Source organism: Heloderma suspectum, chromosome 3 (assembly GCF_057233095.1).
Source record: "Heloderma suspectum isolate Gila_16-S chromosome 3, 16-S_ref, whole genome shotgun sequence".
Lineage (NCBI taxonomy): Eukaryota > Metazoa > Chordata > Lepidosauria > Squamata > Helodermatidae > Heloderma > Heloderma suspectum.
Window position 1 is genome coordinate 238,645,566 of NC_139460.1, and position 27,442 is coordinate 238,673,007.

The 27,442-nt window shown below is 43.4% G+C and overlaps 1 protein-coding gene across 1 annotated transcript; it reads left to right on the forward strand.

The window, feature by feature from the left end:
- The first annotated feature begins 2,181 nt into the window (after positions 1 to 2,181).
- OAT (ornithine aminotransferase) lies at positions 2,182 to 26,013 on the forward strand. The gene is made up of 10 exons (XM_084845964.1): positions 2,182 to 2,271; positions 9,042 to 9,264; positions 15,742 to 15,966; positions 16,437 to 16,532; positions 18,075 to 18,202; positions 19,561 to 19,683; positions 21,417 to 21,545; positions 23,383 to 23,496; positions 23,988 to 24,132; positions 25,353 to 26,013. Exons 2-10 carry the CDS (start codon positions 9,066 to 9,068, stop codon positions 25,511 to 25,513), a joined length of 1,320 nt encoding a protein of 439 aa, XP_084702090.1. The 5' UTR covers positions 2,182 to 2,271; positions 9,042 to 9,065; the 3' UTR covers positions 25,514 to 26,013.
- Positions 26,014 to 27,442: the final 1,429 nt, after the last annotated feature.

Sequence of the window (27,442 nt, forward strand, 5' to 3'; positions counted from 1 at the left end):
GATAGCTAGGAGAGGAGAACGTACAAGATAAAAAAGAAAGTAAAAGAAGTTTTAATGCTCTTTCTATTGGCATTTTGCTTGTAGACTTGAAGATTCACCTGGACGGTATGGGAATGAATATGTTTGGTGCCTGGATGCTCAAAATCTGGAAATGACTGTGGCAAGGAGCTGATTGCTAGAAGAACAATGTTTCCCCCCTCCCTGCTGTCACTTGGCTCACCCAGAATGTTTGCTTCTGCTGTTCCACCAGAGGATCTAGGCCTATAGCTAGACAGGGAGAGGGGAGAGGAGCAACATTAGCAGGAGCTCTGGGCCAATCAAGTGACAATTGAGGAGGGTGGTGTAGAGGGGAACACTACTCAAAGCAATGCGCTCCAGCCATTGGTGACTCTTCCTCGGCCAGTTGTGGGTTAAGAACTGAAGAAGATTCCTGATGCATTGGATCAAAGATTCATATAGTTCAGCACTTCATTTGCCACAGTGGCCAGCCAGCAGAATCTGGGAAGCAGAGAAATAATAGTCCTGCTATCTGTTCCAGAGCATCTGGAATTAAAACGTATCCCTTCTTTGGAGAGTCCATTTAGCTATTATGGTTAGTGTCCAATGACCATTCTCTATGGATGTATCTAATCCTTTTAAAAAAGCTATATTCAACTCTAATCGTTATACTAACAAATATTTAACTCTAAGAACTGGTGCCTGAGTTTGCTTTCCTCCACCATTCCCTCCTTACCCCTTTTTTTTTCTTTTTGTGTCCTGTCTTTTAGATTCTAAGTGTCCTGTGGACAAGGATCTTCTTGTTTTCCTATGTAACTGTACTGGAACCTTTTTTGAGAGGGATACAGATGCTTTAAATAAATACTGCCCCACCCCCAAACATCGCTTCTGTTAGGGGGAAAGCAACTTCAGAAGGGTTTTCAGTGGGGAAGCAGGAAGGTGTGTGTGTGTGTGTGGTGTTTACTTAACCCTTTGTCCACCCAGTTTTCTCACTTCGATTCCTCCCTCTCCACAGCATCTTTTCCATTTGTGGGGCTTTTTTTTAAAATGCAGAAGTCCAGGAAAATCTGGATCCAAAAGTGACACAACCGTGTTTAGACTAAATCCCATTGACTGGGTGGACCTTATTCCAAAGTAAACATGTGGAAATACGCAGGGCGTCCCTATTGTTGTTCAGTTGTTAAGTCGTGTCCGACTCTTCATGACCCCATGGACCATAGCACACCAGGCCTTCCTGTCCTCCGCTCTCTCCCGGAGAGTGCTCAAGTTCGTATCCATTGCATCGGTGATGCTATCTAGCCATCTCATCCTCTGCCGTCCCCTTCTCCTTTTGCCTTCCATCTTTCCCAGCATCAGGGTCTTTTCCAGGGACTTTTCTCTTCGCATTAGGTGGCCAAAATATTTGAGCTTCAGCTTCAGTATCTAGGGCATCCCTCTACCCTAGACTTAAAACTAGCCATTCCCTTTCTCGAGTAGTGATTCTGGGCATTTTAATTCTGTGAGGAGGAATGGAGAACTTGGAACAGAAAATTCTTAGCATCTTTGTTGTTGTTTGTTGTTCAGCCGTTCAGTCGTGTCCGACTCTTCGTGACCCCATGGACCATAGCACGCCAGGCCTTCCTGTCCTGCGCTCTCTCCCGGAGCGTGCTCAAGTCCATATTCATTGCATCCATGATGCTATCTAGCCATCTCATCCTCTGCCGTCCCCTTCTCCTTTGGCCTCTTAGCATCTTTACCAAACTACAATTCCCAATTATATATATAAAGAGAGGACATACATCCAATATAAGTGTGTGGTAGTTAAGTGCTCATAACTATACAATTAAAACAACACATGGGTGAGGAAGAAAGGACCAGTTAATGCCTAGGCAGAATTGATAGTTAATATATTGGGGACACAGAAGGAAGAGAGACACGGGGTTAAAAAAAATCCCCACCCAAACCCCAGCGAAGCCTCCAGAGATGGCTTTTCTATAGTCACAGCCTGATTGGCTGGAAACGGAGCAAGGAACGTACTAAAAGGATCAATGACTGGCAGAGTTGGGACAGCAGCCAGCCAATAGCGAGCGGGGCTGTCGGGGGAGGCGTCGCCGCTGCTTCGTGAGTGGTGTTGGCGCGCAGGTGAAGCCAATGGGGCGCCGCGGCGGCGGCGTGCCTTCTTAGCGGGCTTGTGACGTGGCCGGTCTTTTCAGCAGTGACAGGCGCTGCAAGAAGCCGCCGCTGCCCTTTCCTCGGAGCGCTCTTGGCGGAGGGAGAAGAAGCCGGTTCTCGAAGGTACGGCGGAGGGATTTGGCGGGCGCGGTCCGGTTTTGGGTGAGGTGCCCCTCCGGTCGGATTCCTCTCTGGGCTCTTCCTGAGGGGGGCCCGGCATCCTACGTCCGCTCTTGTGGGGGATACCGAGGAAGGGGCGGCTGGCACGGCCCGCAGTTCAGGGCTAGAACGGATCTCTGGGCGCAGCCTGGTGTCTCAGATCGAGATATTTTCGCCTTTAAAGCAAAAGCAAAAAACCCAAACGTCTTTCGTCCGGTAATGTTCTGCCTGCCCATCGCCTCCTCCCGCCTTCAGTTGACGCAGATCCTCTGTGCGCTGCCCGTGATCAGCGGCTCTAGAGTCCGTGACCAGAATCGTAGCTCCTGGGCATGGGCAGAGTGTACGCCCACTTGGCTGCACCAACGTGTATCCACCCACCTGGGCTAAGAGGGAAGGGCTTGTGTGTATGTTTCAGCCCCAGCCAGTCTTGCTATAGAAATCTATGCACAACAGTATCCCTCAGGCTGCTATAGTATGTGAAGCCTTAGCGCTATAGACTCTGTAATGTAGAACCTTACGGCGCAATCCTGTGCATGTTTAGACAGAAAAAAAGTCCTACAACTCCCAGCATTCCCCAGCCAGCCATGCTGGCTGGGGAATGCTGGGAGTTGTAGGACTTTTTTTCTGTCTAACCTTGCATAGGATTGTGCCCTTAATGGATCTTTTCACTTATCTCAGCTCTGTAGAGAGCTATTGGGCGCTAGTGGTCTTGGAGGAAGCTTCCTGGCTGTTCCTACTTTCTTTAGAAGCAATGAAAATGAGCATTGTTCTGTCTGGAAATCTGGCAATGATCTGATACACACCTGGGAGTAAAGCCCATTGAACTCGATGAAGCTTACTTCTGAAGACACAGGATTTGCATTGTCAATGGTTAGCTATTATGATTTTCTGTTTTCTCCCTTACTCCAACCAAAGGTGTGTCGTTTTGGCATAGCATAACAGAGATTGTGGGTGGAAATGGACAATAGTTTAAAAAGTAAACTGCCTTGTGAGAAGCATTGCCACTTATGGTATAAATACATACTTTTGCCCTATGGGTGCTGCTTGCCAACTTGCCAAACCTGTTCACAAAGGCAAAAATACTTTGAGTAGTGGTCCTTCTTCCATACTGACTACAGCGCTTTTAAGATATACTGTCTGTTCCAGCCTGACATTTCTCAGCTGCACTGAACAGATGTCTTTTCCCAGCTAATATCGTGAGCCCTGGTTTCTGAAGCTTGAAAACACTTCTTTCTGGCAGTTTCTCTATCTGCATCACTATCTCTTGTCTCTGCTATTGCAACTAGTGATATGTCTAGAAGGCACCACTTTACATGGAGTTACTTCATATTAGCAATGCCTTTACAACTATACAGATTAAGAACATCCCTCAAAAACACGTCTGCTGCTTTAAAATCTGCTATATGGGCAGTGTGTATCAAATCTGATTTTCTAAAAAATGAGTTTAATGTATTATACAAAAGATACTGCCTTACCTCCTTTCTCTGTTCCATTATAATGGGGGATTTTAATGGTCATTCTGTCTCATTTGGCAGTGTTAGCATGCAATGGTAACTTTCACAGTGGTTTTGACTGCATCATAGTATTGGTGCCATCCATTTTATTAAGACAAATCTTAACGTCTTTCTGAAAATAGCGTCTGCCTATGCCTATTAAGCAAGTTAGATTATTTTCTGTGAGGGGTGTGTGGGGGGCCTGTCCTGTCCAGCCCTATCACATTGAGTATCAGCCTGATGTAACTTTCAGTGATGCAATTCTGAATCTGGATCTCATCCAAACCTTTTTTGTGAAATCTCTAAATGTCATTTTGGAACTGTGTTAACATCCTGTGTTAATATTAACAGGATGACTCTTTCTGAAGAGCTAGCAAAGTTGTATAGCCTCTTCATATTCTGGCATTGTAGGACATGAACAGTGAAAACCTATGCATGTTTACTCAGAAGTCAACTGTGTTCCACTGTTTTCAGTGGAACTTACTAGTAAGTGTGTTCAGGATTGCAGTGTAAAAGATCTTAGAAATGGGTTCCAAAATTTACTCACTCCTACAAAATTGTGCAATAGAATAGAATTTAAGGCTGTGTTTATCTCTGCCCACAGATATGGGAAAGATGGAAAGCTTGTGTGGTGAACTCAGTGCAAAGTTATAGAAAAGGGTGTTCCTCTTGTATTCATTAAGTTTGCATTTGCCTGGTGCTGTGCAAGAATGTTAAATGTACTTTTAGTTAATCCAGGACATTTTAAACATATTGTAACTTAAGTGTAGCCTTGCTATTCGCAACTTGGCTAGGATGATTAAGAGTTCCTTTCAGGTGAGGAGTTTGTGTGGTATGCTGCTCAAACCACTTGTGACATATAAGTACACGTGGCTGGTCTGGTCACTTTTGGGGCAGGAGCAGTTAAGAAAAGTTTTGGAATCCCTCCTTTCCATAGCAAGTTTTCAGTTTAATCTGTCAAACATATTAATCAGTATACATAATGGCGTAAGCATAGGTATCTTTACGATAACTTGAGCAGATGCCACTGCAGGTGTCAGTTGCCTGTAAATGTTAAAGTTGTGGCTGAGTTGTAATCCAGTACTGGTGTATGCCTTTTCTTTGCCATGTGCAAAGTTCTTCTTTATACACGGCAGAACCGGTGGAGGGGGTAGTAGTTGTAGGGCAGGAGGAGGCGATATCCTCTGATCTACCTGGTCCTTTTAGCAGAGCAACTGTGGTAGGAAACAAGCAATCTAAGCTCTGTAGTCTATCCATTGCTTAAGATTTATCTAATACTTGACCAGGACGTCTAGCATCTAACTGTCATTGCAATGAAATTGTGACATGTTAAAACGTATTTGCATGGAACCTTTGAACATGTCAGTAAGGAACTAAACGTTTCAGCAAAATATTGTTGCATCCCCCACCCCAGTAGTGAGCAATTCCAGGGTATAGAATCATAGAATAGTAGGGTTCGAAGGGGCCTACAAAACCATTGAGTCCAACCCCTGCTCAATGCAGGAATCTAAGTCAGAGCATCCCTGACAGATGGCTGTCCAGCCTCATCTTGAATTCCTCCTGTGTGGGAGAGCCCACCATCTCCCTATGTAATTGGTTCCATTGTCGTATTGCTCTAACAGTTAGGAAATTTCTCCTGATGTTCAGCTGGAATCTGGCTTCCTTTAACTTGAACCCATTATTCCATGTCCTGCATTCTGGGATGATCGAGAAGAGATCCTGGCCTTCCTGTCTGTGACAACCTTTCGAGTGCTTGAAGAGTGCTATCATATCTCCCCTCAGTCTTCTCAAGGTTAAACATGTCCAGTTCTTTCAGTCTCTCTTCATAGGGCTTTGTTTCCAGTCCCGTGATCATCTTCGTTGCCCTCCTCTGAACCCTGTCCAGCTTGTCTGCATCCTCCTTGAAGTGCGGTGCCCAGAACTGGACACAGTACTCCAGATGAGGCCTAACCAGTGCTGAGTAGAGGGGAACTAGTACGTCCCAGAATTTGGAAGCTATGCTTCTATTAATGCAGCCCAAAAGAGCATTGGCCTTTTTTGCAGCCATATCACCTTGTTGGCTCATATTCAGCTTGTGATCTACAACAATTCCGAGATCCTTCTCGTTTGTAGTCTTGTTGAGCCAGGTATCCCCCATCTTGTAACTGTGCATTTGGTTTCTTTTTCCTAGGTGCAGAACTTGGCCTTTATCCCTATTAAATTTCATTCTGTTGTTTTCTGCCCAGTGCTCCAGTCTATCAAGTTCACTTTGAATTTTGTTTCTGTCTTCCAAAGTATTAGCTATCCCTCCCAATTTTGTGTCATCTGCAAATTTGGTCAGCATACCCTGCACCTTCTCCTCCAAGTGATTAATAAAAATGTAGCAATACCTGCTTTAGTTTCTCTTTGAGAGAAGACTGAAAATCTGTGGTGTTGTAATATTTGCTTTATTTATAAATATACAAGTAAAAAATAAGTGGAGGCCAGCAGATGTGTTGTATCACATCAGATCTCCAGAGAAAGATCCCATACACCAGCGGTCCCCAACCTTTTTGGCGCCAGGGACTGGTCCAATTTTTCCACGGACCGGGTTTTTTTTCCCCGCTGGTGGACTTCTGGCTGCTGGGACGCAAAAGGCGTCCGCTGTGCAGATGCCATTTGCGTCCCTATTCTTTGCAGTAATTGGCTACATAAAGATTTACGTAGCCTATTACTTGTAGAACAGGGACACAAATGGCATCCGCATAGCGGACGCCATTTGTGTCCCAGCGGCTGGAACTCTGCCAGCGGCCGGAGCTGGCCGGCAGCTCCATAGACTCGCTGCGGAGCGGAGCCGGCTGGAGCCAGCAAGGATTCTGGGGGCGGAGGGATGGATCGCCTCCCCCCCCCCCCCGCGGACCCAAGGTGAGGGAATTTCGCACACCCCTGCGGCCCGGTTGCTGACAGGCCATGGACTGGTACTGGTCTGCGGCCTGAGGGTTGGGGACCCCTGCCATACACCAGAAGCTCATTCAGCATCAGCCAATTTACAGCTCTGTCTCTATATTCGAAACTGTTGTTTCTCACTGTCTCATCTTGCAGGCACTGGTGTGTTCCTCACCCCTGCAGGTGAATGGCTGGTTCAGGAAACATTCACAGCCATTAAAGGAACAATAGTGCTCTCATTTAATATCTGACTTCCATCAGCTGTAACTTTGGTTTTGCTTTTATATTCTTTATTTCTTCCCTACCTTTGAAGCAATTTTCTATGTTGGCTTAAAGAAAAAATCACTATAATAAAAACAATTTAAAACAGAGATGTTGTTGTTGTTGTTCAGTCGTTCAGTCGTGTCCGACTCTTCGTGACCCCATGGACCATAGCACGCCAGGCCTTCCTGTCCTGCGCTCTCTCCCGGAGTGTGCTCAAGTTCATATTCATTGCATCGGTGATGCTATCTAGCCATCTCATCCTCTGCCATCCCCTTCTCCTTTTGCCTTCAGTCTTTCCCAGCATCAGGGTCTTTTCCAGAGAGTTTTCTCTTCGCATTAGGTGGCCAAAATATTTGAGCTTCCAACATACCAAAAGCAGCAAGATCTCTAAAAGCAGAATAGAGTGTTAAAGCCATTTAAAGTAACCAAGGAGGGGCAAACATGTAACAGCAAATTCAGTTTGCTTTCTGTATGTGAGATGCCCCTGAAAGTAGAGGACTTCTTGTTGGCTGACTATAGTTCCAGTCTGCTGCTATGAGGGATCGGTCACTTGATAATGTCATAATATAGATATTAGAGATTGGGGCTGAAGCTTAGGAACAGTGGCGTGCCTATCACTATCTTGTAAGGTCATGGTTGAGTAGAGGACTTTGCATATATATAGTGTTGGTTAGTTCTTGAAATTCTGTATAAACCATTTAAAAAACCCAGATCTTACGAAACGGTAGGCAACTAATGGCACTGAAAGGTAAAGCAGGCTTTATTTGTCTTTAGGATTAGTTGCTGTCACAGAGGTCTAGTGACAATTCAGAGTAATTGCTCTGTAAAAGCTCATACATTAAAACCTGTAGCAGAGTTCAGCAGAATAGAGACATGTTCTTAATATCTTGTTACCAGCATCAAGGTTCTAGGAATTCTTTGCAACCAGCCACTCCTTTAGTTTTTCCAGTACTTCTTTACCTACTGCTAAATGGGCAACTGTGGAAAAAATGCTCCAGTAATATACCTTGTCATTACAGAGCTTCAGTATATTGCTAAATACCAGGGGAAGGCTGTTGTCTTCATGCCTTTCCTGTAAGCCTCCAAGAAGTATCTGGATGGATGTTGGTTGGTGAAATACTGGACTAGATGGGTCTTTGATCTGATCCAGCAGGGCAGTTCTTATGTTGCAAAATGTGCACAATTTAATTTTTTTTTCTTTTAACATGCTCACTGTGGTCTTTTTCTTTTCCCTGCTGTATTTTTGTAAATCAGAGCTGTCATCCTTTTGTCCAAATTGATTTGCTAACAGTCCATGCAGTCTGTCTATCTGCCTCTAGAGCTGATGCATCCCTCTTAGAGTATATCTGAAGAAATCATAGCTTCACTGGGATCTACGTAATTGGAACTGGCTATAGAAAATCCTCTAGCATCTTCTGATTGTTGCTCTCAGGTTACAGAAGCTGTGTGATCAAACTATTTTATGGCTTAGAGGTGGGAATGTGGTGTGGAGTAGCTACGTTGGTTCTGATAGGTTGAGCACAAATTGGGATGTGACACATTGACCATAGGTCATCAAAACAGATCATGAGCTCATACAAACGTTTTTAATTGACGTTTTGTGTAAATTCACAAATTTTGTGAATTTTTTTGTGTAAATTCATCTCTATGACTTAATGTACAAGCACACTTGTTTGTGAGTGCATGTATCTCCGCACCAGTATGTTGGTGTGTAGCATACTAGACTGAGGGTTGGGATGGAAGCCTGGGTTTGATTCTCTCATGTTGCCTGCCATGTTTTAGCTAACTTGTGGAAAGTTTCTATCTCATTTATAAAGTAGGAGCTGTATTGGCTGTTCTGTGAAGAATTTTTAAGAGTGCAGTAGGATCTAGACTGCCTTCCACTATGGTGAAATGCTATAAAAATACTTGAAGGTTTTCCTGCATCACACTATTTTTCCTGTAATCACAACTATTTTTTATAGATGTCCGTTATAAATATTAATGGGTTCCTTTGCAACTCTGATACTGAAGCTGCTGTCTTCCATGAGGGTCTAGGTTTCTTACTAGTTTTCCTATGTTAACTTTTCTCAGGCCTACGCCATCCATACTGTAATCATGTTCTCTAAACTGGCCTGTCCACAATCATTTGGTGTTCTTCGTCGGGGTGTTCATGCTTCAGTGAGTTCAGCAACATCGATTGCAACTAAGAAAACAGTCCAAGTCCCCCCATCATCTGATTACATATTTGAGCGCGAGGCCAAGTATGGTGCACATAACTACCATCCACTCCCGGTTGCACTTGAAAAAGGAAAAGGTATGTATTTTTTATCTATCCAATATGTTCGTAGGCAATAGTGATTTAAGCAATGTTGGGTAATATAAATCTTAATTCAGCCATGCAATTTCAGTTTACCACTTTCCTCTGTCCCCTCCCTCCTGGTGAGAAATGCATTATTATTGCAATAGTAGTGTTTCCAGGGGTAGATAAATAGTGAGATGTTGTAGCTGCTGCATATGCTGTTTCTCCTTTGCTTGCCTGTTCATGCTTTCTTTTTCAAAAGAGAGAATACCACGACTGTCAGCAGCTAGAATGCTCGCTTCTTTTAAAAAAAACCCGGCTGAGAAACAGCAGAATCTGTGATTGCTGCCTGCACACTTGCTTTCTTTTCCATAGAGAAGGAGCAAGCACACACATGCTACTAGTATGGGAAAGAGACAAGGGAGTGGGAGGAAGGGGCTGGCAAGCACGTGTCTCAAGTAGGAGACTGTGCCCTCTTATTCAGTTTATGCCATATTGTCTTGTGTGTGAGAAGTCATCAAAGAATGGAAATTAGCTGCTTCTCTCATACAAAAAATGGTGATAGCATAAATAAAAACACGATAAGCAGTTTGGCGACATCAAAGGAGCTCTGTGCTGATATCTTTAGGACATGGCTCCAGAGCCCTAAGTTCTGGTCATCAACTACTGCTTCCCAGCAAACCACTTTTGGATGTGTGTTGTGGGTAGAAAGGCCATATCCTGCCCCAAAGTGACCTAATAATAAATCTCCTCTTATCCCTGCAGCTACTGGGAAAACTGCAGTGTGCCAGCAAGAGACACATTCTTGTTTTACTGGCATGGAGTAGTCTTTCTGTTTTTCCTCCTATCAGTTTCCTGGGCAATACCAGCTGGAATTCTCCAGTCTGAAGAGGTTTTTCCTCCTAGCCTGTATGCTCATGTCTCCATCTCTCCCAAAATGTTTGAAGAAGAGTCATGGGGATAGAGGAGTTTGGCATTTGGAGGATGGTGTGTGGTGTCACTTGGTTACGAACCTGTATTCTTGGTTCATTGCTCCCTTCTGGTTTTGTTTCAGTGCCTGGCTAGAAGTAGCTTCCCCTTAGCCAACGCTGATGTAATATACAGAACTGAGAGTTATTTTGATGATATGATCAAGAGAGAGGTTCATGTAATTTTCAAGATAGGCAGCAGCAAGCAAAGTTTGTGTTTGCCAGTCTTTCCCTCCCTGCTGAGGCTTGGAGGTAAGTATTTCATAAAGAGTTGTGAGGAGCAGTCTACAGCTGTCACCAGCTGACACAGTTCTGTGACTGTTCCTCTATTTCTGGCTGACTCTCACTTAGCATTTGAAACCAGTGGAGATGACGTCAGTTCCTTGAAAGCTTGTGAGAGTTCCGAGCATGTAAATGTCATGTTTCCCTTGGTTTGCAGAGAAGAGCAAATCATATTACATTGCGTGTTGCTTGCCACCTACTTCTGTTATAAAACGTACTGTTCCTCTGTATTGGCTTGGCTTTTCATAGTGAGTGGGGTGAGTTGGGAGTTTGAAGCTTTGTCCAATAAATGTGTCTTGCTACAAAGTACCTCTGTAACATACAGGAGTCCAGCCCTGGCGCAAGCTGTCCCGCCACTTGAGGCGAGTGAGCACATGTGCTGCTGCATCATGATCCCCCCTTTTCCCTTGCCTTTACCACTGAGATGCGCAGCTGGAAGAAGCAACTGGCATGGCTCTTCAGTGAGTCTGCCCTGCCGAAATGCCTGGCTCTGAGGAAGGACCCCTCAGAGCCAGGTGGACTGTCTGAAGAGCCACTCTGTCTGTTTCCGCAGCCGATGTGGCTCCCCAGAGGGCAGCTGCTCTGGGGAGCCTTGCTGGCTGCTCTCCCGCTGAGCCGGAGAGGAGCTGGCAGGGTTCTCCAGAGCACCTACTGGAGGCAGCAGCAATGGGCCCTCCTGGCGGGGGCAGGAGGGTGCAGTGCAATTCACCTGTCCTCCCACTCTGTCACTTGAGACATGCTTCACCCTGCTTCATGTGAGGGCCGGCCCTACAGGAGTCCCCAAACTCTGGTAGAGCTCAGTAGCCAGACCCCTCCCCAAAGTCCTTTGGCACACCAAGAACCTGGAAGCACGCAGTGGAGGTGTTCTCATCTTTCCCCAGGCTTTGGAGAAAGTGAACGCATTACACATCCCTAGCTGCTTCTAAAATTCCTGCACCTCGTGTAAAACATGAGAGTGGTGCTTGAGTCATCCACCTCCAAGGTCTCTCGGACAGATGGAACATTCAATATTTTGCTGCATACTGGGTATGGATAATTGGATAATGAGGGGATAGGAAGCGCTTGCTAGAACTAAATTTGTGGTCACCGTGGCAACCGTATTTTGTGGGGCCCAGGTTCCAAATTGAGGTTTAGTTGGTATATATTTGTCTTTTAAAAAATGGAGCCTGCAGGAAGAGTTATTGTAATGCAAACCTTAAAGAAAGCCCTTAGATCTTAATAGCTATAGGTGTGTTCCAACCTTGTAAAATAGCTCCCCAAAGTTACTAGCCTTCAAACATTTTTACTTACCAGCGGGTAACTCATAAGAGGGGCTGGCAGAGGAAGAACTGAGTACTCTATCTCTCCTTTGCTGCCACCTCTTATGAGCAAAAAGCAGGCCAGTAAAAATGTTTGATGGCTAGAAACACAGTGTGCTCTGCCCCTTTGCCACCACTCCACCACATCTCTACACTAGACATGCAGGAAGTGATCCCATCCTGCAGGTCTAGCTCAGAAAGCAAGTGGGCCTGCAGAGGAGGCTGGATCACTTCATGCCGCCTCCAGCCAGCCATATTCCTATGCTAGATGCAAAGGAGGTTCACTTGCTGTGTGTCTAGCACAGGAACCCAGCACACTGAGGAAAGTAGTGGTTGTTTTCTACACTGGATGCATAGGAGGGAGCTTCATCTTTTTAGTTGCTCCTAATACAGGCATTGTGCTACTGGTTCTTTTGGATTTTCTAATGGACTAACATGGCTTCCTGCAGTCTTTAATATATTGGTTATGCAGTCATCTGACACAAATAAAATCAGGATAATCTCCCTAAACTCTGCTTGATCATATAAAAATTAACACCCTTAAAATTCCCTTGGTCTCTCTAGCTGTGCTAAGTTAGTTTTGTGTGTGTGGATCACTTTAGGAAAAAAAATACAAACACCAGCTGCTGCACTTACTTTTGGGTTAATGTGACTTCCTTGTTTTGTTCTTGTCTTCTGCCCATAGATGTCTTCATGTATATCTTGTTTTAGCACTGGAGCATAGCTGAGCCACCTAGTTTATACACATCTCCAAAACTCACTTTCTAAATGACAATATTGATAAACATTTAATTTATCTGCTATTTCTGCCTGTCAGCTGAGATAAATGTTCGTTTATAATCAGATGAATGTGTAGGGAAAATAATGCACATAAGTCTGCTTAAATATTGAGTATATTCGAGGCTTATTCTACATGTGAGATGTGCAGCTATCCGAAAAATCCTTTACGGAGGGAGCAATGCTATGGCCGCTAGACAGCGGCTAGATGGCCATAGGATATCTGGCTTTCTGGGAACTGACCCCGGAGCCTGTGCTCCGAGGTTGGTTCCTAGAGAACTGACCTCCCTCCACTTCTGCGCCGCCTCGGAGGCAGTGCGGAACAACCCCATGCTCCACGCCCACAAGAGGAGCGCGGAGCAGCTGAAAAGGGGTGTTCTGGGTAGGGAGGGCAGAAATGCCTGTATGACACATCCAATGTGTCGTACAGCAGCCTCCTCCCCCGCTCCACCCTCCCTTGGCTAGGCAGCCACAATCGGCTATCTAGCTGAAAATGCAGGGCAGGAGAAGCGTGGAGGGAATGATCCCCTCCGTGCTTCTCCTGCCCCACATTGGATAGGCGGTCGCTTCTGAGTTTGGAGGTGGCCACCTATCTGCATAGGATTGCGCCCTAAGTAAACTAAGTTGTGCTGATTTCCTGATTACAAGTACTCTTAACAGTATGTGGGTCCAGTGGAGGAGAGAACCTACATTCAAAGCTTACATGACTAGCTACACTGCTAGGTCTGCTTCAACTTCCTTACACAGCTACCTCTTCATCTTATGGTCACTTAATATGTTCATGTGCTAATGTATATACAAGGTTTCATTTACTATGTTAATTAAACAACAGTGTCAATAGATAGATTGGCTGTGGCTCCCTGTGTACCTGTGGCAGCATTTGTTTGCTGCAATGATGAGGATGATTAGAAGCATGTGCTTTACAATTGGAAACAAAGCTCTCAGTGCCCTGCCCGACATCTGCTGTTATAGAAAAAGATGACCCACTTAGGAAAGGGTGGTTAAAAATCCCAGCAGATAGAAATCAATAGAGAGAAGTCTTGAGTCATTCTGAGTGTAAAGCAAGAGGAGCTGGATTTTAGTTCATGTGTAAAAATGATCTGTTGCTGCTAAACAGGGGTACAGAAAGCAGAAAAGGTTGGCCAGATTGGAATCCTGCCATCCATGTGGCTGTTCATAGTTGATGCTTAGCTGATTGAGCGATTAGAAAAATAGATATCAATTGGTGTCTCCTTCCTAATAGATGTATATGGCAGATGGTATGTGCATGTCTGCAGGTATCTTATTTCCCAAGTACCTTTCTCCCCAACTTGGTCCTTGCCCTTGGAACACTTAAATATCACTAAATGTTTTCCTCTGGTACTACATAAACTTGATAACTAGAATAAACTTTAAAAAGCAAATAAACTAAACCAATATGATAGTTTTCCTAATTTTGATGTTCAAATGTATTTCTCTCATACAGAATGACATCTTCTTAGTAACTGCCATAGAGGACATGCACATGTGATTCTCTCTGTCTCTTCCCCCCTCCCCCTGGCCCCTTCAGTTTTTGTTGTAAAAGTGACTAGGTTCTTGGTTCTGTCTTAGTGTAAAGCACCTGAGCACATATTACTGGGCTGCCCAGAACTTGGGACACCAGCTGTTTACCTCATTGATCACCTGACCTACAGTGTCTCTGAAGCTTGACAGCATTTGGCAAGCTTTGCTGCACCATGAGAATGCATCTTTATCTAATTAGAAACTCAAATAGTGCCAAAGTCTGTTTTCTTGCTACTATGTAATCTCATCATGCTTGTAGTAAAACATAAGTGCTTGGAAACTACTTAGAGGTCAACTCTTTTATTGGTTTACAGTTGCAAATTAGTAGCTTTGGAGAGTAGTAATATCTCACCAAACATGTGTCTGTTACACTTATCAAGCTGCCAAAGTGATGTGCAACCATATCAGGTGCTTCCTAGAGGACAAGTAAATGGTTGTTTTGTCTTGGCATCTTGCAGCCTGCTGAAGCATAACCCTTGGGGGGAAAAGAAGGCAGCTGTGTAGCCTTCAGCTCACCTTGGAGATTTGAAAATAACCAGCTTTCCCTTGGCTTTGGCCTACAAAGGGCTACCTTGATTAAACTCAACATGTGAGTTTATCCACGTCTACCTTAGGTAGATTTGGGCAGAAGCTGTATGTTGGACAGTGTGGGTGAAAAGTCAGTGTGACCTGAATGGAAAAATCTGCTCATCGTATATGGGAAAGCTTTTGGTCTGTTGTAGTCTTTGAAGAAATCTTTCCTTCTCTTCTCTGAGTGCAAACTGCAGCATGTCAGTCACTTCGACTAACAATGTCTTTAGGAAGTAGCATCTGGAATGCAAATTTGATACATATGTCAAAAAGCTATGGTCTTTCCTAGCTGAAGTCAATATAGAAAGCTGTTCGTGGTAGTCAGCAGATTACTATAGGCTGCGCAAAAAAATGTAACACGGCAGTGCTAGCAAAGGGCAGAATTCAGTGGCAGTTAACACTACATGGTTAATATTCCTTTGGCAAAATGTGGCACTCTGGGCATTTTTAAGGGGAGTGGTTGAGGGTTGGTGGGTTTGCACTTAATTTTAGCAGTTTGTACTTTTAGATATCAGTCTGTTCTCATTACTACTACAGTGTTTGTCACAATATAGCCTAACCACTGCTTCGTCAAAAAACTCCTAAGCTACCAATGTGTTCTCTGAGTGCAAGACAACAGTTCTTAGCCTGTAAAAGATAAACCTTAAGTTAAGCCTTTGTGTCCAAACCTGTTGGGGAAATGGAAAAATGTGAACTCTATACTGGTGTCATTCTGGCCAAATTTTGCTAAGGCAGCCACTCCATTCATCAAGTGTATCTGGATTGATGTGCTGTTTTGCAGAAACTTTATTTATTCAGCCATACGTTATCCCATGCTTATCAATTGAATGATTTGCAACACAATCCTGTATATGTCTACTCAGAAGTAAGTTTGAGTTCAGTGGGACTTACTCTTAGATAAGTGATTGCAACCTCACAGAGTTCTGTGGCTTTCACCCTATGCCTCAATTCCTCAGACAACAAATGCTCAATTTATTTTGCGTTTGTTATGTACTAGATGTGTCCTGTTACTATTCTCCTAATATCTTAACTTTTTTTGTCCTATTTTTTTCCAGGTGTTTATGTGTGGGATGTAGAAGGCAAAAGATACTTTGACTTCTTAAGTGCATACAGCGCTGTCAATCAAGGCCATTGTCACCCAAAGATAGTAGATGCTCTGAAATCCCAGTGTGACAAACTTACTCTTACCTCGAGAGCATTTTATAATGATGTGCTTGGTGAATATGAAGAATATATCACTAAAATGTTCAAATACAACAAGGTGCTTCCAATGAATACAGGTAATATCCCTGTCCTCCCAAAACCATGTGAATGAATATATCTGTAACTTAAGTGGAATGCTGTAGAGGACAGTAGTGAATCCCTGAAGCCTGAAATTGCTTCCTCAGTGTTTGAAGATCTGTTGGGCACCATTTTCTGTGTCTGCTCTGACCATTCTGAGAGAGAGCTTAATGTCACTAAGTAAATGGGGGTAGCTCCTACGTATTCCAAGTGGATAGATTTCCCCTGGGTGCTCAGGCCCCACACATCTTCCCTTTGGAGGAGAGGTGTATATACAGGATTCCATCTTTTTTTGTGGGGACTGGTGCTGCTTTTTTGCTACCCTTTTTTCCAGGACCCTAGGTACTTACCATCCCACGCTTTCTGTGATCTCAATAAGGAATTCATTTATCCTCTGGCTTCTGTTAGTAATGGATGTATTCTCCTTCTCTCCCCTCCTCCCTCCATTGTACGTGCTCTTTTGCCTTAGGTGTGGAGGCTGGTGAAACGGCCTGTAAGCTGGCTCGTAAGTGGGCATATACAGTGAAAGGAATTCCAAAATACAAGGCAAAGATTGTTTTCGCAGGTACGTCAGAGCTTAATAATGTGTTTCAGGTGGGGAACATAGGAAGCTGCTGAGTCAGACCATTGGTTCATTTAGCCAGTACTGTTGACACTGACTGGCATCAGCTCCCCAGGGTTTCAGGCAGAAGCCTGCTTGGAGATTCTGGGGATTGAGTAGTAGAGCAGGTGCTTTACTACTGAGCCATAATACCTTACCTTTGGATAAACGAAATGTGGTGGAAATTGTTGATTATGTAAAGGCTGCATCTAAAAATACTGAAAGGGTGCAGCTTTTTCTTCTTTTGGTCCAGGCATGCACATTTGCTCCCACTGACAGGAATGGGAGGGAAATGAACTACACCAGCTCCAGGACTGGCCTTGTTCTTTCCCCTTGTTTGGTCATGTCAGGGGAATGAGAGGGCTTTGGGTCCTGTGGATCCAGGGCTACCCCCAACACTCCCCTTCTTCCCCACCACCAGTGAAATGCCATCAGTAGTATATCTACACCCACAGAGCTTTCTGCTGGCAAGCCAGGGATTCCTCCAGGGCTGTCATTCTGCCAGGCAAGCAGCATTCATGTACTTTCCAGAGGCTCCTCAGGCTGGCTGTAGGATTACAGCCTAAACTGTAACAGGCTCTACTTCAGGGGTGGGGCCCAGATTGCTTTCCGGTTTCTTCCCTGAGGGCCGGATGACATCAGTGGATGGACCCTCCCCTTGAAGCCCTGCCCACTGATGTCACAGAGGAGTTTTTCCATGCAAAGAAACTCCTTTTCTCGGTGCAAGATAGGCATGGAGTGATTGCTCTAAACTTTTCTCTGCTTGAAGAAAAGGGCAGTCCTGCTCAGTGATAGAGGAAGGCTGCCTTTCTCTACTGCTGAGAGAGGAAACCCTGCTCTTATCTCCAGTCAGGAATCATCAGGGATAAGAGTGGGTTTTCCTCTCCCTGTGCTAAAGAGACCTTCCTGTTCTCTAGGTTTGGTAGAGGGGCATGGCTTGGGAGATGACCTCCGTAGGTTGGAGGTCTGTTTGGTGCTATGCAGATTTCAGGTTACACTTAATGTTGCTGGGAGAAAGGGACAAATAATGGCTGTTCTCCTATTTTTGAAAATATAAAAAAATCTAGCAGTTACTATTTATTGTTTAGATAGGCCAGTTAAGAAATGTACTTAAATGCTATTCTGTTCCATTAATCTTTATAGTATCTTTGTATTACATGATGTTTAAATTCTAAATGTGGATGTACCCTCTTGTAAATGAATATTGGGTAGTGGAGATATGTTTCTGTGGGAAAACAGGAGTACAGGCTACATAGCTTGGCTGGGGCTCAGTTCCAAAAATTGATGATAAAATTGTGACAGATCACAGTTGGTAGAGGGACGTGATCTAAATGCCACAATAATCAATGGAAATTTCTCTACCTTTTTGGAACATATGGTGTCCGATAACCTCTTCGGATTGTTGAGCTAACTGGGTTCCATAACATAACTAAACAGTTAATACAGGTGCTTCTTTTAACCTCAGTGTCTGTCTCTGTCTCTGTCTCTCTCTCTCATTCATTCCAGCTGGCAATTTCTGGGGAAGAACGCTCTCTGCTATTTCAAGTTCTACAGATCCTTCCAGCTATGATGGGTTTGGACCCTTTATGCCTGGTTTTGAAGTAATTCCATACAATGACTTGCCAGCTCTTGAGGTACCTCAGAATTTTCCATTCTGTGAAGTAACCTAGCCTTTTTTTTTTTTGCTGTATTTGTTTTCTTTTCATGTAAGCTGTCCTGGAAATCTGACTGAAGGACAATATGAAAATGTCCCTAATAAATGACAGAAGTGCTACTGCAATTGCAGAAATGGCTTCTGGGTTATATCCAGGTGCAGCCCATTTGACATTAAGGTTTCTCTGTGATCCTGTCCACAGGTGCATGTGGCTGATTTTCATGTATAAACTGGTCCTAATTGGTTGTGGACTAAAGCTTTGATCTCGTTAACCATAAGAGGTCATAATTTAGTAATAGAACAGGTTTTGAAAATCAGTAATGGTAGTATCACTACTTGGTATTTTTTCAGCAGAGAATCATGGTCTCTTCGAAGAGCCAAGTGGATGGCCCCATGCTAAAAATGGGATCACCCACAAACAAAAAGGCAGGATTCTGCATGTTGGGGGCAACCCCAAGGTATGCAGAGCTAAATAACATTGGAGGGGTGAGGGGGGGGGCAGGGGAACAAAAGGGAGGCCAACAGAAAATGTGGACTATGCATGTGTGAGGTTGAGGGGAGACAGAAGGGAATGGACACATATGCAGCCCAATGAGATAGCAGCACAGAAAGGATTCATGGCTGGGGACAGCTCTTGCAAAGGATGTGCTTTCCCAGCTCCCCAGTGGAAGAGTGGTGAGGAGGACAGAGTGGAAGATGGTGGAAGGAGAGTGGTGGTGGCCCAAGAAGGAGAGCAATGAGCAAAGAGGGAGAAAGAAAGCAGGAGGGAGGAACAAAATGGTATTTAGAGCAAGGAGTGAGGAAGAGTGGAAAAAGCAGAAGTGAGGCAGACTGGAGACACCACATATTTTAGTGCTGGGTCTCTCATTTCTAATTGCAGCATCAAGTACTGGTAAAGATAGTGTAATCTAGGATAAAATGTGCACTCCAGCTGTCCCAGCTTTTTCACTTTATGTGGATCGGAGGGGTGGGTAATATTGAGTACTGTGCCATCAGTGTACTACCCAAGTATCATGTAACCGGTGCAATTTGTTTTTGTTTTTTGCCAGAATTAAATAGAATTAAAGTACTTGTTTTTCATGCTGAGAATATTTGAAAACTCTTAAAAATTTAAGTCCCAAGCAAACTTAAACTTTCAGATAGTTGGTCATGTATGTTTGAGGTTGAAATGAAATTTAAAAAAATCTTATCTTTGTCATCTATTGCGGTATGAAGTCAATATAAGCGGACCTATATAGAAGTTAGATGCAGTGTGTCTTGGGTAGAGGGGCCGAAACTGTACCTCTCCATAACTGCATTCAGTAATCTTGTTTCCTCTGCAATATACTTGTCGTTTAGCGTGCACTTCAAGATCCAAATGTAGCAGCTTTTATGGTGGAACCAATTCAAGGTGAAGCTGGTGTGATTGTTCCTGATAAAGGTTACCTAACAGGTGTGCGAGAGCTTTGCACAAAGCAGAATGTAAGTAAGTTACTGTGTGAAAAAGAAAACATTTAAGCTCTGGAAAGTGGCCAAGCCTTTTAACTCACTAATGCAATGGGTCTCTTTCTAGACAACAGTTAGTAAATACCTAATACTATTATATATATTTCAAGACACATACTAGTTATTTTCTGATATTGCTGGTCATAGTGGCATTTATCTAACATAAAGGGCTGTATCCAATAATAGTCTAACTTAAATCCCATTTATTTCAATGGGTCTACTCTAAATAGGACTAAAGTTGGATACAACCCATAGCTTCCTGAATCTCCTAAAGGCCTAGCAATGAGTGATACAGCATTTCTCTTTTTCTCAAAGGTGAGCCATTGCTCAACCCTACTGTCTTATCAGTCCTATGCCTATCTTGAGCAGACAACAAAGTTACTGGAATATGCTTTGTGTGTACCCTTGAGTTTGGACTTTATCCCACTAGTGGGCCAGTAATACACTGTCTTTACTTTTGAGGCTGTTGATGTGGCTGTTTTTAGAGAGCAACCTTGTTTACCTTCGGGTACAGCGGTGGTGAATCTCACCCTGTGGAATGTTTATAATATACACACTATTTGGACTTTACCATAAAAATGGAAGGTCAGATAGAAATGTGGATTATGGATGTGATCAAGAGAGCCATAAGACAAGATTTGAATTTGTAGTAAAGCCTTGTAATACCTTCTTCCTTTAAAAAAAAGAAAGAAAAGAAAAGAGAGAATGGCAACATTAGTTGTTGTGTAACATCAAGGCCCGTCTCCAAGCCTAAAATAACTCTCTGGATTACAGCCATTTTCTTTGATGCTTCCAGTGGGGAGGTGATGGTGAAACTTTGATAACACTATGCAAATAACGTTTGTTCTGTAGACAGAGATATGAAAGGACTATTGAGTAGAAACAGTGTAAAGCAAGGGTCCCCAACCTTTTTGGACCCGTGGGCTCATTTAGGAATTTGAGAAACTGCTGTGGGCACCACCACAAAATGTATCTCACAGAGGATGCAGCTAATCATGTAATGACTGTTGTGGGGGCCTGGCTAGTCAAAGGTGAGCTAAATAAAAGCAGGGAGAGAAATAGTGAGGCGAAAGGCTGGAAGGGGAAAAAAACAGCAAGATAGAGGTGGGGAGAGAAACAGTGAAGTTAGAAGCTGGGAGTGGGGGAAATGGCAAGGCAAAGGGAGAGAGAACAAGCAAGGCTAGAGGCAAGGAGGGGAAGAAACAGTGAGCTAAAGAGGTGGTAGGGGGAGTGAGGCTAAAGTCTCGGAGGGAGGGGGAAATACCAAGGCAAAGGGGTAGAGGGAGAGAAAGAGCAAGGCTGGGGGCTAGAAAGGGAGAGAAAGAAGACTGCCTTAACATTTTCCAAGGCTTTTATTACAACCATTTTTTTTAAGGGGCCACAGAGGGGAGAGCTTCATAGGTGCCCTGTTGGGGACCACTGCTGTAAAGCGTTCTTGGCTATTGAGGTTTCATCCCTCCTATCTCTTAAGAATAGAGGGGAACAAACATAGACTAGAATCCTTACTTTAAAGGTTTCCTATTCAGATATTATGTGATACAGTCGTATGTTGAGTAGACCTTAATTTGTTCGGTGAATGATCTTATTCATTTCAGGTAGTTTGGAATGCAGTTGTTTGGAATGCTGGGGTGAATTTACTTTATTGAGGAAATATTTCTCTTTGAATATGAGTAGCAGCTTATACATTGATTCTTTTAAAAATAAAACAGGTTCTCCTTATTGCTGATGAAATTCAGACTGGGTTAGCTAGAACTGGGGAAATGTTGGCTGTCGATCATGAAAATGTTAGACCTGACCTGATCCTGCTTGGAAAGGCCCTGTCTGGAGGTCTTTATCCTGTAAGTATTACTTCTTTTGGGAGTTTTCAACAAAGTAAGTGCAAAGCTGGCCTAAAGAAAAAATGGGTCATTGATGGAGTGAAGTTAGTCAGGACTATATTCCAGCATTCAAGTTTTCCAGTATGTCAGTGCTCTAGCAAATCATTCCAATTTGGTATAAAACAAAGCCTTATGGGAAGGAAAGAATACAATACAATCTCTCAGGAGGACATGTGTGTTGCTGGATACTCTTGTATCCTTGGCAGACTTGTTTCCTTCTTGGAGGGAGCATTGTTTGTAAGCTTTTCCATGTTGCCCTTTAGGTGTTACTGATCTGCTGTAATTTTTCTATAACACATTTTTTTTTTACATAGGAAGCAGCTCTGGAATTGAGAAATGCCCTATGGCAGTTGTAATATGCCAAAGAAGGAAGTAAATGGTTCTCGGCTATAGCCTATATAAAATGGTACAAAGGGCCCACTGACTAAATTAGTCCAAAATAATATAGCCTCTACCTTAAGCTTCTTTGATATGTGCTTGACCAAGCTTAATATGACCTCGATCTATACTATGTTAGAATAACTGCAGTCCCTGATTCCCTTTACAGTCCCTTTACTAGCCCTACAACCCTGAATTTCCAAGGTCATCAGATATACTGGGCTCAGGTACTATACTGGTGCACAATGCATGCTATTGATCACCAGCAATTCATACTTTGAAAAAAGCATGAGTTTTGTTAGTATATAATTCAGGAATTATTTCAAAACTATGCTGCTTGGTCTGAAACACACTAGGATGATTTTTTAAAGATATGATAGCTCTAATACAGGGGTGCACAACCTGTGACGGCACGCACTCCCCCAAGATGTTATTTGCTGCCTCCCATGACCTTCACAGCTGAAATTACCATCTGCTGCCACTGCCAAGGACAATTGTAGGAATCAGCACTTGGAAGGCCTGCTTCCCGAAGGACACTCTAGGAACTAGTGCTCGGAGGGCCTATTTTCTGGTATTGAGGGAAAGTGTGTGTGTGTGTGTGTGTGTGTGTGTGTGTGGCCCTGATCCCCTAACTGTCACTGCACATCAAAGTTGTGCATCTCTGCTCTAATTCTTGAAACTTCTCAGTTGTTGGTGTATTAAGATGAACTATCATAATCATGAAGGGAAAGATTTATCTGTAGCATTGAACTCCTTTACTGAGCCCAGGGAACCAAGAGGAAAAGGAGCAAGAAAGCTATTGTGCTGTGCTTCAGTTCTGTGTTGGCTTATGAATGGTGTAAACTGAAGAACAGAACAAACTAGTCCTATGCCTGGCTGTTTTTATGGCATTTGGATAGAGTACTGAGTATCACTTAAGATGGGAAACTTAAATACACTTACTTGGAAGTAAGATCTATTGAAATCAGTGGGTATTGCCTCCAAGGAAATGTCTTTAGGATCAGGATGTTCAAGATATCTTCTAGCATTAAGATGGGGGGAAAAATCCTGCTGAGCAGCCTGAGTGCTACAACCAGCATTTTGGAAACTTCTTTTTTTTTTTTTTTAGCTGAGTCAGTAGTTTAAAAACAGTAAAATGCTAAATATAGTAAATAGGAAATCACATCTACTTGCACTACAACCTGAAAAACATTGCCTTAGGAGTACGTACTACAAAATGGCAACAGGACATTAAAAAAAGCTGTTTAGGATTGCTGCCACTCTGTTCAGCAACAGGAACTTTGTAGGTGGCAGACAGCAAATTGTTCAAGAAGCACTTGTAATTTAGTGGAATGCCTGCAGTGTTGTGAAGCAAAGAACATTTCCCATTTTAACTTCCGAGTTCTTAATAAATGTCTCAGTATAGAATTTTTGCTCATAGGTTTCAGCAGTACTATGCGATGATGAAGTTATGCTCACCATTAAACCTGGTGAGCATGGTTCTACGTACGGAGGAAACCCCCTGGCCTGCCGGGTTGCCATGGCAGCACTTGAGGTATGTAAATAGTAGTTTGAGGCACCCTTCCTCAACCTGGTGCTCTCCAGATGTGTTGGACTACAACTTCCATAATTCCCAAGCATGATGGGAGCTGCAGTCCAGTGCATCTGGAGAGCACCACCTTGGGGAAGCCTTGTTTACGGCCATCAAAATACTATAACTTACACTAACCACACTGCAATATCTAAATAACTTGAAAACTGTGTATTCAACTGTTAATTTTCCTAAACTTGCCCATGAAACTAATTATAAAATGTAATGCAAATACTAAACAAATAACTGCCAAGCAGCCATACATCTGCTCTGTATCATTCATGTGTTCATGTCTTTAAAACTGAGTACTTGCGTGCATCTGTAACTTTGGGAAATTGTCCTCCCTCTTGACTAATTACATGGTGGTGGTGTGATATGAGCCATACTGAACTTCATATTTACATTGTTGCAATGATGCCTCAGTGCTTTCTCATCTTGATTTCAAACTGCTTTAGGTGATTGAGGACGAAGAACTAGTGAAAAATGCAGAAACCATGGGCAACTTATTGAGGAATGAACTTATGAAGACGCCATCAGATATTGTGACTTGCGTCAGAGGAAAAGGATTATTAAATGCTATTGTTATTCGGCAAACTAAAGGTAAGGCTATCATACCAAGGCTTGAGTGTGATTCAAGTCCTCATTTTAATACTTGCAAGAAAATTCTGCCAAGACCCAGTTCAAAGGCAATAGTGCAATATGCCATCCACCCATAATGGATGGGATGCTGCTGCTGTTTGAGTAGGGAAATGATTGTCATGTTGTGTCCCCCCCCCCCCCCATCACCTTAAAACAAGGTAGGATGATGCTTCCTCTGGTAGCAAAGGAGGAGCACTTGGCCTGTAAAGAGGGGGAGTAATATGCAAGACCTAAAATAAAATTGCTCTGGAAAAAGTGTTTTTAGACAGCCCTTGTCAATTTCAGTTGAAGGCTCATTTTCATTTCATTCATTGATTACATTTCTGTACTGCCCAATAGTCAAAGCTCTCTGAGCAGTTTACAAAGATTAAAAATCTTAAATACGACATTGCAGCATAATATAAAAAAAATTTACATACAAACGTATAAACATTCACACACATTTATCTATATAAAACCATTTTAACAATCAACAATAGGAAATCCTAGGACTCATTAAAACCCTACCATATGCTGTCAAATGCCCAAGAGTAGACGAGCCGAAAAGATGATATTGTCGGGGCCAGGCAGTCCTCATTGGGGAGATCATTCTATAATCGGGGGGCCACCGAGACGGCCCCCTTCCATGTTGCTACTTACTGAGCCTCCCTCAGAAGAGACACTCAGAGGAGGGCCTCAGATGCTGAGTGACCAATAAGGGTAGGTTCCTATCAGGAGAGGTGCTCCGTCAAGTATTGCAGTACTGAGCCATGTAAGGCTTTATAGGGAAAACAACAGCACCTTGAATTGGGTTCCAAAATGTACAGGCAGCCTGTGCAAGCAGGCCAGAATCTGTATCACATGTTCGGAACTTCTCATCCCTGTTACCAATCATAGCAAAGTCTGAAGACCTGCTGCCAGGGGTAAAATAGATAGTAGCCCAAAATGCTTGACAAGTTTTCTCCTGGAAACAGTTTATAAGATCAGTGCTCCTATGTGATGCCTAAAAAGTGGAGGCACAGCTGCCTCCATGTGGCCACAGCTCAAATATTATTCCAAGGCTGTTTAGAAACAGCAACTTTGAAGAAATTTCTCCCCTTATTGGAAAGGAAACGCAACCTCTCTCGTTTGCTTCATATTACCTTATACTGTAATTGGTTGTAAGAGAAACAGCTGATTGTGTTTTGAATTTTGTTTTGAAGAATATGATGCCTGGAAAGTATGCCTGCGACTCCGTGACAATGGACTGCTCGCCAAACCAACGCATGGTGATATCATCCGGTTGGCTCCCCCGCTAGTGATCAAAGAGGATGAGATCAGAGAATGCATTGAAATTATCCACAAAACCATTTTATCTTTTTGAAGGCACCCGATTCAAAGTGTGCCCGCAGCTTAATACCATAGTGCTACTGCAAAAGCGATGCTCTGGAGCCCTTCCCCTCCTTCCTTCCCTGTTTAATACTTTTCATCCTGTTGGGGGTGAAAACCCAAGCATTCTAAAATCAAATAGTTTAAACTTTTTTTATAATGGACCCAAAGAAAGCAAATGACTAAGTTTTTGCTGCATTGTGACTCTGGAAGATTTGGTAGGCTTTGTTCAATGAATTATGCATTTGAATTGTTTATGAACATCTCCTTGCATTTCTGCCAAAGTTTAAATTATAGAAATCTAATGTACCAAATGCTGCATCTTAATAAGCTATTTTTAAAAATTCTTTGGCACTTTTGTGGAAGACTGAAACCTTACTGTTGGTGCTAATGCTTGTGTTCTGTCAGGAAAACCTAGCTTCAGAGGATCAAGGATGGTAGAATCTTTCACTTGTTTAAAATGAGCATCTGTTCATAAAGGTTAATCAAACAGTATGTTGTACTGATAAATGTTTTCTTATTTTAACAAGCAGATACCTTTTGTATTAAGACTAATGGCTTGCCGGCGTTAGATGCGGATTCCAGAACATGTGGTTTTCTTGTCCAGGGGACTATAAAAAGGGCTGAATGTAAAGGTCACGATTATTCTAAAATAATCACATCCACTTGGAAGATGCTCGCTCGCGCTCGCTCGCTCACGCTCTCTCTCTCTTTCTCTCTCTCTCTCTCTCTCGCGCACACACACACACACACACACACACTCACTCACTCTTTATCCAGCTTCAAACTGCAAGGCTGGTGCTTGTCATGTACAATGCAGCTAACTACATACCTCTGACCCAGCTGTCCATTCTGGGACTGTGTATGTGTGTATGCCTGCCCTATCAAACCTCTGGGTGTGTGCACCATGTTCTCACAGACGGCCAGGGTACTCTCCCCTCTTTCTGCAGCCAGAGCTCCAGAGGTGAGGAGGCTTGCAGCACACTATGCTGCCTTTTCCTCTTGAGAACTCCAGCAGCTTACAGGTGTCTTAAGAGTTGCCAGAGTGAGTCCTCTGCCATCTTCTCCTGGACTTTAAACGCCTCAGGGCAGGAAGTCTTCTCTTCCCCTGCCTTTCACAAGACAAGTCATTGCTTTGGCAATGGCTCTGCATCTCTTGGTCAGCTGCTTACCCTATCTCACAGCATCTCTGTTGCGACATCACCCATTTCCCTCTTTGCAGTTTTGTCTGCTGCTGGTGAAGACTTGTTGGCTGGGTGGAACTCCAAAGAGGGGACTATCCACACTCTTTGAGGAAATTAATATTCTGCTGTTGGTGCCCTGTGCCCTCATCCACAGTGATCAAATGAGCTAAAATCACAACAACTCCACTAGTGCTACAGCATTGTCAGCATAAGCTGTTACGGAGAGATGCCTTTAGGAAGATAGCTACCATTATTCCTCTTTAACCATGCTTTTTTCATAATTGCACTGGTGAGAGATTAGTAGGATGAATTTTTCTACTTTTTGGGAAGGGTTTTTAAAGACAAGATGAGAATACTTCAAGTTAAGAAACAGAGTAACAGAACTAATCACACCGAAAAGGCTAACTGGAAAATGAGGAACCACCCACTGTCCATTTAAACTAGCTTGCGTGCATGAAGAAACCAGTACAAAAATAGTAATTGTTGCCTTTTTAGAAATGCATTTGGAAAGAATGGTCATTCTTCTCTGTTAGTCATCTATCTGGCGTAAGAGGTGGAACATGTTTGTAACGGCTGCTCCCTGTTCATGCAGAAAAGGTTGTCCTGGAAATAAATCCTGCGATTTTTGCAGATATCCAAAACTGTCCATAAAATGTGGGTTGGGTAGTGAGAGAAAACCACAGATTCTGCTCCTGGTGAACAAGCCAGGTGATGTTTTGGGTGGGATCAGCTGCCAAAGG